This window comes from Ahaetulla prasina, chromosome 1 (assembly GCF_028640845.1).
Source record: "Ahaetulla prasina isolate Xishuangbanna chromosome 1, ASM2864084v1, whole genome shotgun sequence".
Lineage (NCBI taxonomy): Eukaryota > Metazoa > Chordata > Lepidosauria > Squamata > Colubridae > Ahaetulla > Ahaetulla prasina.
In genome coordinates this window covers 179,286,705-179,299,804 of record NC_080539.1, presented here as the reverse complement: position 1 = coordinate 179,299,804, position 13,100 = coordinate 179,286,705, and the positions used below count along the sequence as shown (strand labels likewise).

The 13,100-nt window shown below is 37.4% G+C and overlaps 1 protein-coding gene across 1 annotated transcript in view; it reads left to right on the top strand.

Annotated features, from left to right (window-relative positions):
- PKHD1 (PKHD1 ciliary IPT domain containing fibrocystin/polyductin) overlaps positions 1-13,100 on the top strand; it is a 292,871-nt gene that overhangs the window by 155,226 nt on the left and 124,545 nt on the right. The window contains 4 exon segments of the mRNA XM_058181645.1: positions 5,066-5,201; positions 8,600-8,846; positions 11,679-11,853; positions 12,376-12,571. Coding sequence (XP_058037628.1) covers positions 5,066-5,201; positions 8,600-8,846; positions 11,679-11,853; positions 12,376-12,571 — 754 coding nt within the window.

The following is a 13,100-nucleotide window of genomic DNA, read 5'->3' as shown; positions in this document are numbered from 1 at the left end:
GGAATAAGGTATTTTATTAGTTTCGGAGGAGTGGAGAATTCTTCTCGTAAAATACCTTTGGACACGCTCAACTGTGTTGATGTCAGATATATGGTATGGGTTCCAGACAGGAGAGCAGTAATCAAGAATTGGCCTAACAAATGTTTTATATGCTCTGGTCAGTAGCGTGGTGTTTTTTGAAAAGAAGCTACGTAAAATTAAGTTAACAACTCTTAGAGCCTTCTTAGCTATATAGTTGCAGTGGGCTTTGGAACTTAAATCGTTAGATATAAAAACTCCAAGGTCTTTGACAGAGTGGGGTCATCTGCAGGCAATGTCCCTCAAGCATGTACTTTGTGATTGGGTTCTTTCTTCCAATATGCAAGACTGAGCATTTACTGGTTGAGATTTGTAGTTGCCAAATTTTAGACCAAGCAGTTAGATGATCAAGGTCCTTTTGAATTGTGGATGTATTGTCAGTGGTGTTGAAAAGTTTGACATCATCAGCAAAGAGAACACAGTTACTTGAGATATGATTACAAAGATCATTTATGTATATTATAAAGAGAGTAGGTCCAAGAACGCTGCCTTGAGGAACACCACTCTTGACAGGAACAGGATTTGATAGAGCATTACCAATTTTAACTATTTGTTGTCTGTTTGACAGAAAAGCAGATATCCAGTTGTGTAAGGGTCCTGAAATGCCATAGGATTTTAATTTTAGGAGAAGTTTATCATGTACTACTGAGTCAAAAGCTTTACAGAAGTCTATGTATATTGCATCTATTAATTTACCTAGGTCAAGATTTGTAGTCCACAGGTTTTACAGTGCAGAAGTTGTAAATTGCAAGATAATTTTTTCCTGAAGCCAAATTGTTTATTTGAGAGAAGGTTGTGTATTTCTAAGTGTAAGGTAATGGATTGGTTGATGATGGATTCCATAACCTTGCAGGCGACGGAACATAGGGAGATTGGTCTATAATTATCAACTAAGCTGGGGTCGCCTTTTTTGAAAACTGGAATGACTGTGGCTAGTGACCAGAGACTGGGAAGGGAACTGGTAGTAAAAGCTATATTAAAGATTATACTTAGGGGTTCTGCTAGATTACTAGAGAGTTTTTTTTAAAAAGTAAGCACAAAGTCCATCAGGTCCAATGGATAGAGATGGCTTCAATTTACTTAGAGCTTTACCAACATTTTCTTCTGTAAAATCAACATTAGTTAAGTTGTCATGCACATTGCTTGTACAATTAGGAAATGTGGGATGAGTGCCATCACTGTTGACAAAAACTGATGCAAAGAATTCTCTGTCTGTAACTTTTGCCTTAATCACCAGAATTTCCATTTTATCATTAATTTGATTTATATCTCCAGACTTCTTATTTCACCTCCTTTTTCATCTTTATGAAACGTTTATCCTTTTTTTTTTCAAAGGCGGTCCACTTAGTATAAAGAGATTCTAAATTGCTGAAATTTAGTTTTCCACTTTTTCCACTTGTGCTGCCCAATTCCAAATAGGCTACGACCCCAGGATTGGGGACCCCTGACTGAAATGTTTTCTGAAGCAAATATTATGTTCCTCTTTCTACAGACTATTCTAACACACAAACCCCTCTTCTCTCCATGCATGCCACCTTTCAGGTTCTTGCCATTATATTGTAATCCTAAATTGAAAATATTTCCAACAAGAGAAAAGGCAAAGTTATCCTTTCCTCTCAAACTTCATATCTGCATCTCCATATTTATAGTCAGGCAAACAATCTTACTGTTATCTTTTTTTGGGTAAAATTTACCAATTGTCTGCAGTTTTTAATAAGAAAAAATAATTCCTGCAGAGATTGAATTCACTTGTCTAAGTTAATTACAGTTCATTCCAATGCACTTTCATTGAAAAATAATCTCTTAAAAACAATAGTCTCCTTTGTCCGTTTAAAATTTCTTAAATCATCTCTTTGATAAGCTTTTGGCCAGGTAGTCTGTATTCTTAAACTGTTTAAAAATTCTTTTTAGCTTTATAATACAGGGGGAAAAAGAATCTTATCCTGCTGCAGAAGAGAATCTCTCTTAATCAGTAAAATAGTTAAATCCAAAGATAAATAAGAAATCAGGTCTACTGGGCTTGTCCCAAAGGTGCTTTTTCAAAAAGAGTGCGAATGACCAGATGACTGTGAGGAATATAAATCCTTCCATTCTCCACCATTCAGAATTTAAGAAGCTTCTTGGATGCAAAGCAAAACAACTTCAAGGAAAAAGAAAGAAAGTCCAATTGCATTTTGAAAAAAGCACCTTTGGGACAACCATAACCTGGATGAGAATCTCCATAAATGACTACTGGGCTTATTGTCCTTATAGGCCAGCATCCCCCAACCTTTTGGGCACTAGGGACTGGTTCTGTGAAGAAAGGTTTTTCCGCAGACTGGATGGGGCATGGTTTCATGTGCTGCCTGCATCCCATGGATGGGCCTTCGCTTGTTTGCATGGCATGGTTTCTGTCATGCCGCGGACTGGGTCCAGTCCAGAGACCAGAAGTTGGGGAACTCCTACATTGTGGCTATGAGCATAGATGGCATTCCATGCCTCCCAGCTGTTCAACTTGCAACAAAACTGCAAAAATGTGTGTTCCGGCCATTTACTTATGAGGAGCCACTGTCCAGAAAACAAGTGGGCTATTTTGCAATCTCTCTTTTATCCAGAGAGATTTCAGTATCCAGCATTGGCCCTCTGGGCTCTATCTTTGAGTTGCTGTTTCCACTCCTTTGAGGACATCTAGTTCATCATAGCCTCAGCGGAAGCTCTACTTTAAAGGAAATTTTTTAAAAAACCAACTTGTATTTCATCAAAATAATGAAAAAAACAGGACAATTTTTTTTTGTATAGTGTTACTCTTGCCTCCTCCATTTGTCACCCCATCTTCTATTTTTATTAAACTATGCTGCCTTGGCAATGATATGCTGGAAATACCCCAGAATATGGAAATTTAGAGGCAAACATATTTCTCTTGGAATTGTAAGATTCCACGTGCCAAGATGTCTTCAAACTAATTTTCTATATAGTCCAGGAATTTCAGCATACCAAAATATATCGCAAGGCAAGGGAGGTAAGATTGTTTTGCATAGGTGAAGGTTGGGGAAGTGGAACTTAAAATGAGTTTAATGGATGTAAAATTGAATCTTGAAATAGATTTTAGTGTTAAGAATAAGAGAGACTAAATTTTGATTGCTGTTAAGTGTGAAGAACGAAGACAGAACCAGAGGAATATGAGACACTAAAGGTAGATTAGAATGCAGCTAACTTTTATAGCACTGATGAAATATTTTCTTTGGTTTTGCTGTCTCGGGATACTGAGTTCTCCCCTATTACTTGTTAAAAGATTTTGAGGCGCTCAGCTGTGCCTTGTTCCTTACAGCACCCCAGGGGGCTGATTATCTTTGATTATCTCATGATAAAGAATCTTCTTGTCATAATTTACATATTAATTTATGTAATTCTAGCCTTTAATAATGATGTCTCTTTAACATCAATTAAAACTTTATGACATTAATTTAACAAGAAAGCTTAGCCTTCCATTCAGCCAACCCTTTTATGTTTAAAATATGCTTTTAACCAATTATTATTTATTTATTTTAAAATCCTACTTTTTGCATTGATACAGCAGCCACTGCAAATTAACTGGAAAAATAGGTGGAATTTAAATGTGAGGCATGTGTATACTTGGGCTAAATAGCTATTAGCAATTTAAAAGTCATTGTAATTTCTAGAGATCTTTTTTTTTTTAAGTAACTTTTGATTTTTCTACCTCTTTTATTGTCTGACCATCCCAAAGATAAGCTGTGACAAAACATGGAGAGCTTTAAAAACACAAAACATATATCATGGATAAACAGAGGCCAGAGAACAGGCTCTTGATCAGGAGGTGCTTTACACAGTTGCACTCTGATCACCACAGCTTGACTACTGCAATGTGTTGTACATGGGACTCTCCTTGAAGAACACCTAGAAGCTTCAACTGATCCAGAATATAGCAGAATGAGCAGTGATGGGCATACTTTGGTATGTCCATATAATACTTTTGCTCCAAGAACTGCACTGGTTGTCAGTTTGCTTCTGGGTATGATTCAAATTTTGGCAGTTACCTATAAAACCATTCATGTTATAAGGCCTGGTTTTTTGGGCAACTTTCCAATTGCCCAATTCTCACAGTATCTAACCATTTTGTCTGACAGGATTGTCACACTCTGGGTCCCTTCAATTAAACAGTGCCATCTAGAAACCTACTTTCTCTTAGCAGCGTCTGCCCTCTAGAGTGAGGTTCTCCCTGAAATCAGGAAGTCCCTCACTTGGTTGTTATTTAGAACAGTTACAAAGTCTTAACTCTTCTCCCAGGCCTTTATCAAAGGTGAATGAAGACTGCATCAGTTCTTTTTTCTAACCTTGTCCAGATTCTGTCGTTTTGCTTTTACTTCTTATTTTTGTTTCTGATTGTAACTCTATTGGTGAACTACACAGAAGTGTTAGGAGTTGATTGGGTACAAATTTAATAATAAATAAATAAATAACATAAGCAAAAAAATAAATAAAAAGTACTTAGCAGGGAAGAATGAATAGGGCCATGTAATATGAGTTTGTGTGAACCGAAAGAAATGATGGTGAGTTTGAGGGAAGTAGAAGAATGGGAATATAACAGATGCAGTGGATGGACAAAAGTAATTGAGATTATGAGCAGCATATAAATTTGATAAGTGAATGAATGAATAAATAATGAGATTACTAGAACATCCATAGAAGATCTCCAAGTTATTAACAAATGTAGATTATTATGATATTTATGTATGCAGTTTCCAGAGCAAACTTGGACTTGGTGGTGCTGTACTAAATGCAGTCTTCACTCTTCTACCCATGTCCCAATTTCTGCATGAAAAAGGCAGGATCTAAAAGTATCTATACTGAGCTTGATGGATTAAGACAACTGTCTTAAACTAGTTTAAGCATAAACAGCATTATCATATGAATTCATGCTAATGCATAACTTAATTTTACACAACTGTTCTTTTTAAACATAATGCCAATGTCTACATTCTTGTAGCAGGATAGAAGCTGTATGTTGACAGGGCTGAAAACTCCTCAAAAGCATGAACTATTGATTTCACGTGCAACCTTTATGAACTTTGACAGTCACAACTGCACTGCAATTACTACCTGTTCTGGCTGTTACCAAGGTCAGGGTAAGTTAGATTTTCGGTACTGAACATGGTTGTGATGAGAAATGAGTGTGAAGAGCACTAAAGAGGATTTTCTACAAATATTTTTGCTCAAATCAGTTTATAGAAAAGAAACAAACAATTTACATATATACATATCCAAAGGCAATGCATCTTTTTCAAACAGGACAGCTACGTTTGCTAGAATATGGTAACAAAAGAGACCATGGAGTTGATATCACTTGAGGACAAGCATGCAGACTCTGTTTTCCATATGTAGAAGGTGAAGGTCTACAATGAAGAGCCTCTGGGGTGAAATGCTACCAGTTCAGCCCAGTTCAGCCGAATCGGTAGTGGGGACGGCGGGTGGTTCGGAGAACCGGTAGCGGCAGCAGCATGAGGCTCTGCCCATCTTCCCAGATGTTACGTCCCAGGAAGTAATCTGTTTTTTATCCTCTGCACATGTGCAGAAGGCTTTGCGCACATGCAGAGGATCCAAAATTGCACATGACACAGACATGCGCACGCAGAGCATGCACTTCCAAACCGGTAGGGAAGGTAAGTAGATTTTACCGCTGAGAGCCTATTTTATCAATGGATGCTCTTCACATGAATGAAGTCTGTAATTTTATCATGTAGAGAGCCATAGTGGATAGAGGAAGCCCCACACTGCATAAATTCACCTTCTATATCCAGAGAGCCACAAGAGGAAGTTGAGCTAATAGATTGGCTAAATAAAAATAGAAATTCAAAGTGTAATACTTTGGATAAGAGCTTTTAAACCCGAAAATGCTTATTATACAGTAAACATATGTAAGTTTTCCTTTGCTTTAAAGCCAAGCATGCACATCACTACCAACCTGATTCATTTTAATAAAAAAGGATATAGGCTTATATTGCAGTTCTCAAAGAATAGCAATAGCAATAGCTATTAGGTTTATATACCACCCCAAAGCACTTTACAGCACTCTTTGGGCAGTTTATAATATCAAAGCTTTATTTGCATATTGTCCCCAACAATCTGGGTCCTCATTTTACTGACCTTGGAAGGATGGGAGGCTGAGTAAACCTTGAACCCTATCAAGAGTGAACTCTAGGTTGTGGGAAGAGTTTGCCTGTAATACTACATTTTAACCACTGTACCACCAGAATCTCGAATTACAACACCAACAATAATAACAACAAGAGAAAAGCTCTTTATTGTTTAGCCATAAGAACATATTGCAATGCAAAAAATAAAAGAAAATAGAAACTGGTATAGGGTTTCATGCTTGAGCAGAGGATTGGACTAGAAATCCTCCAAGGTCCCTTCCAATTCTGGTATTCTGTTAAAAAAAAAAAAAAAAGCAGAAATTCAACTCATATATCCTTATCATCATTGCAATTTGCCCCAATCATATCTATATACATGGTTCTCATTTCCATTTTTTATGCTAAAAGGACTCCATTTTATATTCAATACTTGTGTTCTGACTGCATATAATATATGCAGATAGGGGTGTCAAACTCAAGGCCGTGTGTGTGTGTGTGTGTGTTAAATCTGCCCTGGAAACAGTGAAGGACCGGCCCCCACAGCCGGCCCCCTCATGAGCTCCATTTTTTGTTGGCAGAGGGCTGCAGAAGGCCATTGTGGCCCAAAATGGAGCCCGGGAGGGCTGTGTGCAGCCTCCCTGAGCTCTGTTTTCACTGTTTTCACTGGCAGAGGGTTGCAGGAGGTCATGACAGCTGAAGACAGAGCCCGGGAGGGCTGCTGTGGCTGAAAACGGAGCCCCAATGACTGACATCAAGATGACCATGCCCACCCTAGCCACACCCACCCTGGCCCCCGAGGTCACAACACAACCCTGATGCGGCCATCAAAGAAATCGCATTTCATACCCCTGTTCTAAAATATAGGTCCCAGAGTCATTTGTCATATATGTATACACATATATACATACATGTATGTACATGCATACATTTTCAAACAAACATACATAAAATAAAAATGAACAATCACAAAAGAGAAAGGAAAAAAATTACACATTGAATATCACATAAAGAAAATAACAACAAAGAATTTGTAATTTCAACTTGAGCAATCTGATTTTGTAAGTCTTTAAAGAGGAAAACTAAATTCACCCAGCTTTTCAAATAACTTTTTCAAAAGGCAGAGGTAGTATGACATTTTCTGATTAACAGAATATGCAATTTTCTAAAAATTGGCTAAATTGCACATCTTTGAAATGCAATCCATTATATCTGGAATTATAATATTTTGCCATCTCCTGTTGGGTCCCACCTTTGTGCTTGAAGACAACCGAATATAGTTGCAGTGTGGTTTAGGAACCCATCGTTTCCCATTATTAAAAAGCTCTCTCCTTAGCTGGCTTCCATTCTGGCTAAGCAAATCTTGGGAGAGATGCTTTGCTTCAACAAGGCTTTGAGCAAAGCACCCCTTTGAAGATGTTTTGTGAAGCAATGCAATCCTTCACTTCTAAAGAAGAAAATGCTGCTTTCATGTTGATTTTGAGGCATGCTCAGAAAACTCTCCTGGCCAGAGGAAGCACCAGAAGCGCAAACAGTCCAGGGGGATGAATGGTGCTAGGAACACAAAGCTCCTTGTCAAGGTACTGTTCAGCTGCCTCACATAAGCCTAATTTTCACTGTTCATGCTCATGGCAATTGTTAGTCTTTCCAAGTGAATTGTATTTAAATAATAATAAAAATAGTTTGGAACTGGGGTGGGAAAAAAGACTCCTTCTTGGAAGCAAACATCAAAGCTAAAATAGTAATATTAATAATAGCAACCATGCATTACTGTTTTTAAGATCTATATGGAGTCAGGAATAACCAGTGACTAGTGACTAGTGACTAGATCCAAATACCTGCATATATGAGATGCCTGCCATTGAGACTAGAAAAAAACATTACTGTCTTTTCTCCAATCCTAGCAGTGTTCCCCTTGCTTAACAATTTCTTGGCTAAAATATGCATTCTAAAAATTGTTCACATATTTTAGCTAATGGAGATGTATGAAAAGAGTCAATAGTTAGAAACATTGTGCAAAAGACTGTGGAAATGCATTACTAATGGAAGATTTGTTTGATGGTGCTACAAGATTCTGTTTGTTTTGTTTAATTTAAAGAAGTACAAATCCTTATTCCTATTTGATGTTTAACTTTTTGCATTTTACATCCATTAAAATCAAACAGTATAATCATAATATATAATCATAATCGAAATTTACAATGGTGAATCTCAGTTGCACTCTCTGAGACATACTGTAGCAAGAAGAAAACGTTGCCAAGAAAATTTCTGCTGATTTGATCAACAACATCAACATTGTATTCTAAATTTTTGAATTCTCGGTTTTCATTGGATGAGATTTTCTAGATTCCCTTAATTGCCCTCTAATACAGTATGTTCCTCTTCTTTTTCAGGAGGCTTTACTGTCAGAACAGAACAAGTCCTGTTCCTCAATGCCCCAAACTGGCTATCATTTCCATTCCCTCATTGTGCCATCCTCAAAGATCTAGACGGCTCTTTCACTGGACAACCAGGAAGTCAGATCCTTCCTTCTCTGGATATTCTTCCAGATTCCTGTAGGACAATTGTCAATGCCAGTCAAGCTGTCAATGCCAGTTGCTGTTTTGCAAATGTTACTTTTCATCGTATGTCTATTGGCCTGTAAGCTTTTGCTTCCCCCCCCCTCATGTATAATTGTATAAAATTTAGGAAGTCACACTTTAGCAAGATAATAGATTGCAAAAATAAGTTTCTGTCTTAGGCAATTCTTGAGAAAACAATGTGTTAAAAACACCCAGTACCACAAAAGTCATTTCATTGTGAGGAATAAAACATGAATGGGACAGGCACATCCAGCAGTTGCATACAGTGTAAATGCAGGAAAAATGTATTTTTTAATTAAAAATACATTATGTTAAGGATATAGATCTATTGATGTTAGCTGCTTGAAAGCAGAGATGAAGGTTCTAATCTAAGCCATGCCCTAAAATCAGAAAAGTTTAGTAAACAGACCCTCAGAAGTCAGCCCTGGACCTTTTAAAAGGTAAAGGTTCTCCTCACACACATGTGCTAGTCGTTCCCAACTCTAGGGGCGGTGCTCAGCTCCGTTTGAAAGCTGAAGAGCCAGCACTGTCCGAAGACGACTTCATGGTCATGTGGCTGGCATGGCTAAATGCCAAAAGCGCACGGAACGCTGATACCTTCCCCCCAAAGGTGGCCCCTATTTTTCTACTTGCATTTTTACATGCTTTTGAACTGCTAGGATGGCAGAAGCTGGGACAAGTAATGGGAGCTCACCGCATTAGGCGGCACTAGGGATTCAAACCACTGAACTGCCAACCTTTTAATTGACAAGCTCAGGGTCTTAGCCACTGAGCTTTACATAGGTTTTAAAACTTGGGTAAATACATAAACGTCCTTGAATAAACTATTGGATTTAATTTTAAATTTTTGGGATAACAGCATGCGGTCATGCTTTCGGTATTTGCACAAAACCTCAGAACAAGTATGCCCTGACCACATATTTTTTCTGCCTTCCCTCCATAACCTTATGTTCAACTTATCCCCAGTGTGTAAATAAGATAAGCTTACTTTTTTCTTAGTGGACAGGTGTTAAACTACACCTTCTCCTCTTATTCTATAATAGTCCATGTATAGTCTCAATGTGTGAAAATCTGTCAGTCATTATCCTGAGGGGAATTTGGGTGACTGTAGTGTTTGGGAACAGAGATAAAAGAGACAGAGCAGGGATTGGCAATGGGACTATTGTTTCATGCTGGTATGTGTGTTGACAACTCAAGGATGAGAGAATAGTACTTCAAATCATCAATTGGGAAAGGCCTTAAGCAAAATGCAACTTGGACGCTCGTGGGTTTCTAGTATACTATTAAATTTCTATTTCTGAAAGAATACATTGCAGTATTGATGCATGTATCACCGGCCTCATCCTAAACCAATTTCATTGTTGCTTTATTTTCTTGAGTTATGTCATTGTAGCAGATTATTTCACAAAGGTAACAAACAGAAAGCATTTAGAGCTAAACGCCGTGTTTGCCATAATACAAAGGGGGGAAGGGAGGGGGGAACCCCCTTAGGATAAGTAAGCTAATGGTAAACATAAACAGGAGACTTAATATTTATTCTACTCATAGTTGTTGATTGGTTTAGCAAACCCTTTGTGAGCCATTTATGTTCAACAGTTCTGCACACTACACTTGAGCTAAATTACATAACAGCTTAAAGAACCATGATGGTAAATTGTAACGCAGACTGTAAAGTTCTATCTACTAGTCATGCCAGATTTCTGTAGCAAATTGCTTCTTAATTGAAACTTCTCTGGATATAAAAACTGCCTATCAGTCATCCAGGGTTTTCTCTTCTTTTTAACCCTTTGGAAAGGCTCCTGGCAGTTTGAGCCAAGGGTTAATTTCACATTACCACTGTGGTTACCTCCTCCTGGTTTCTTCTTCAGAAAGAGAAGAACAGATCTTAGGGAGCTGCCTCCTCCTTTGGTAATGAAACACTTTCCCGTTAATGATCCATGCAGGCTCCCTCAGCTCCTCCGAATTAAAAATGCTCATGCCCTCCTCTGCTCCATTAACATTAAAGAGAGGTAGATTGGTGGCTATTTAGGGCACAGTGAAAATCACTGGCTATTTAGAGCAAATTAAAATGGTGCTAATTATGGTTGTAGGAACGCTCAATTATGCTAGCAATATAGTAGTTCTATTTTGGGTCTAGCTTGACAGTATGAAGTGAAAGCATTGTTTGGAAAGACAATATAATAGTCAGCTCATGATTTACCTGGACATTTTGAGGAATCAAAACTATTTGTTGCCTTTCAAGTGGTGTCTTCTTCTGCCTATCCATGTTATCCTCCGTTATTTTGGAACAACAGGGATGGAAGTGAAATTATTTTATTCCGATTTTAATACATTTATCCAGTTTGGGTCTAAATGTTGTTTATCAAAATTTGCATTTTTTTTGGGACTTTGGTAAGCAACTTGAAAATATATGGACATGTTGTTATTGTGTTATTATTTGTTGCAAATGAATTCAGCAAGAGGAGTCCTAGAAAATCTACACAGAAATTCTGTGGTTTCTTGTTATGCAAAAAGGCACAAAAATTGGAGGAAAACTAAGAAAATGAGTAAAACTGGGAATGATGGATTTACCTTTATTTCCAACTGCAAGGAGTTTGTAATTCCCCAAATAAAAAAGTTGAATACCAAGGAGTTTGCCTGGTATTCTTGATTAAGGATTCACTTGAGCAAATCTGAGTTGTCAAGTAAGTTGTCTACTTGAAAAAAAATTTATGGGACTTAAATTTGGGGAAATGGGATATGTTGCCATTCTATACTATCTGAGCTTGCTGATCCATGCCTAAATACTGTATTTGAAGTGCAACGGTGGGCTGACATGCTGCATCAACATAGCAACAGTAAATATCAAAGTGAATATTATTTAGAAAATAAATTTGATTTTTTTTTCCAGAAAATCCCCAATTTTTTCATCTAATTTAACTGTAACTAATAGTCACAATAAGGTGATCACTGTCAATTACGTGTCTGACACTTTATTGAATGCCAATGGCTGGATGAGTCTTCTTTTGGATCAAGAAATTTATACTTTGTCATTCAGCAGTCCTCCGTTTCAAAGAAATTTGCAGGTAATAAAGGTTTGTTTAATTCATCAACTGTTACAGTATCGCATTTGATATAGGAAACAGAAAAAAGAATTTTGAAGCCAAAATATCATACAATTTCATTTTAATCTAATGGAAGGATTAGGTATAGAGGATAGGATACATAGTGTCTGTGTGTGATATGGGTCATTCACAGGTCAAAATGAATATTTTATAATGGGAAAGACAATTTCGGAGCTATAAGATAGCATGGAACACACTGGGTAACTCTGCATTATATGTGGCTTTTATTGGCAAGGCCATGCTCTTGAAATGATTATTCATTTCTCAGTAGCAAATACCGTAAATAGTCAAATCTAAAGATCATTATTCATAAATTAGGGGAGGGGCAGAGGTGAAACTTCGATATTTATGAGTCTGCTGAAAAATTGCTGTGTCTCTTCTTCCTTCTCTCTTACACAATCATTAGTGTACCTTATTGCAGTCCAGATATATTTCAGAAAGGAAATATAAATGTTTGCATGTTTCTTGTGTTCTACTCCATAGTATGTAGCTACGTTTGATAATTTTGCTGTTGGCAATTACCTATTATTGGAGCATGAAGGATTGCCAGCCCACAGTCAAGTTACAGTGCTTTGTGGAAGAAGGCAAGGGTCGCTACTCCAGGCTGTTCCTTCCCATAGACATCACAAGGGTTGTGACTGGTTTTTCAACAAGAAAATGAACAAGTTAACTTATTTAGGTAAGAACTTAATGTTTAAGGTTGTAGTTGATAATAATGCTCATTGAGAAGGAACAACTGTACGTGGATGTTGGAATTGGTGATGGACATCACACATTAACCAAATCGAGTTAATTTACTCAAATTGATTGAGTTAAATTGAGTTAGTTTACTTCACAAACTTCCTTTGTGAAGCAATTTGGAATTCAGTCATTTCCTCTGAAAATTGCTTTTGGATTGTTAGGCTTGCCACCTGCTACAGGAAGGTGAAATTTTCTCCAGAATTAAAATCTCTTTGTGCTATTCCAGAAAGTCTAAGTTCTTGGAGAAACAGGGAGCGCATAACAATAAGTGGTTTTATACATGGGAACTTATTTGCAGGACTGAATCCTGGAGTTATTTGTGCCAATTTTAACCAGTGTAGTAAATATTAGTTGAAAAAGAACATGGCATGACTAAAATTGGAGTGGTGATGTGAAGCTCCTTCATATGAACAGCATCACATAATAAAAGCGTCTTTTTCTAACTCAAGGAAGTCTGAAGTGGGCTT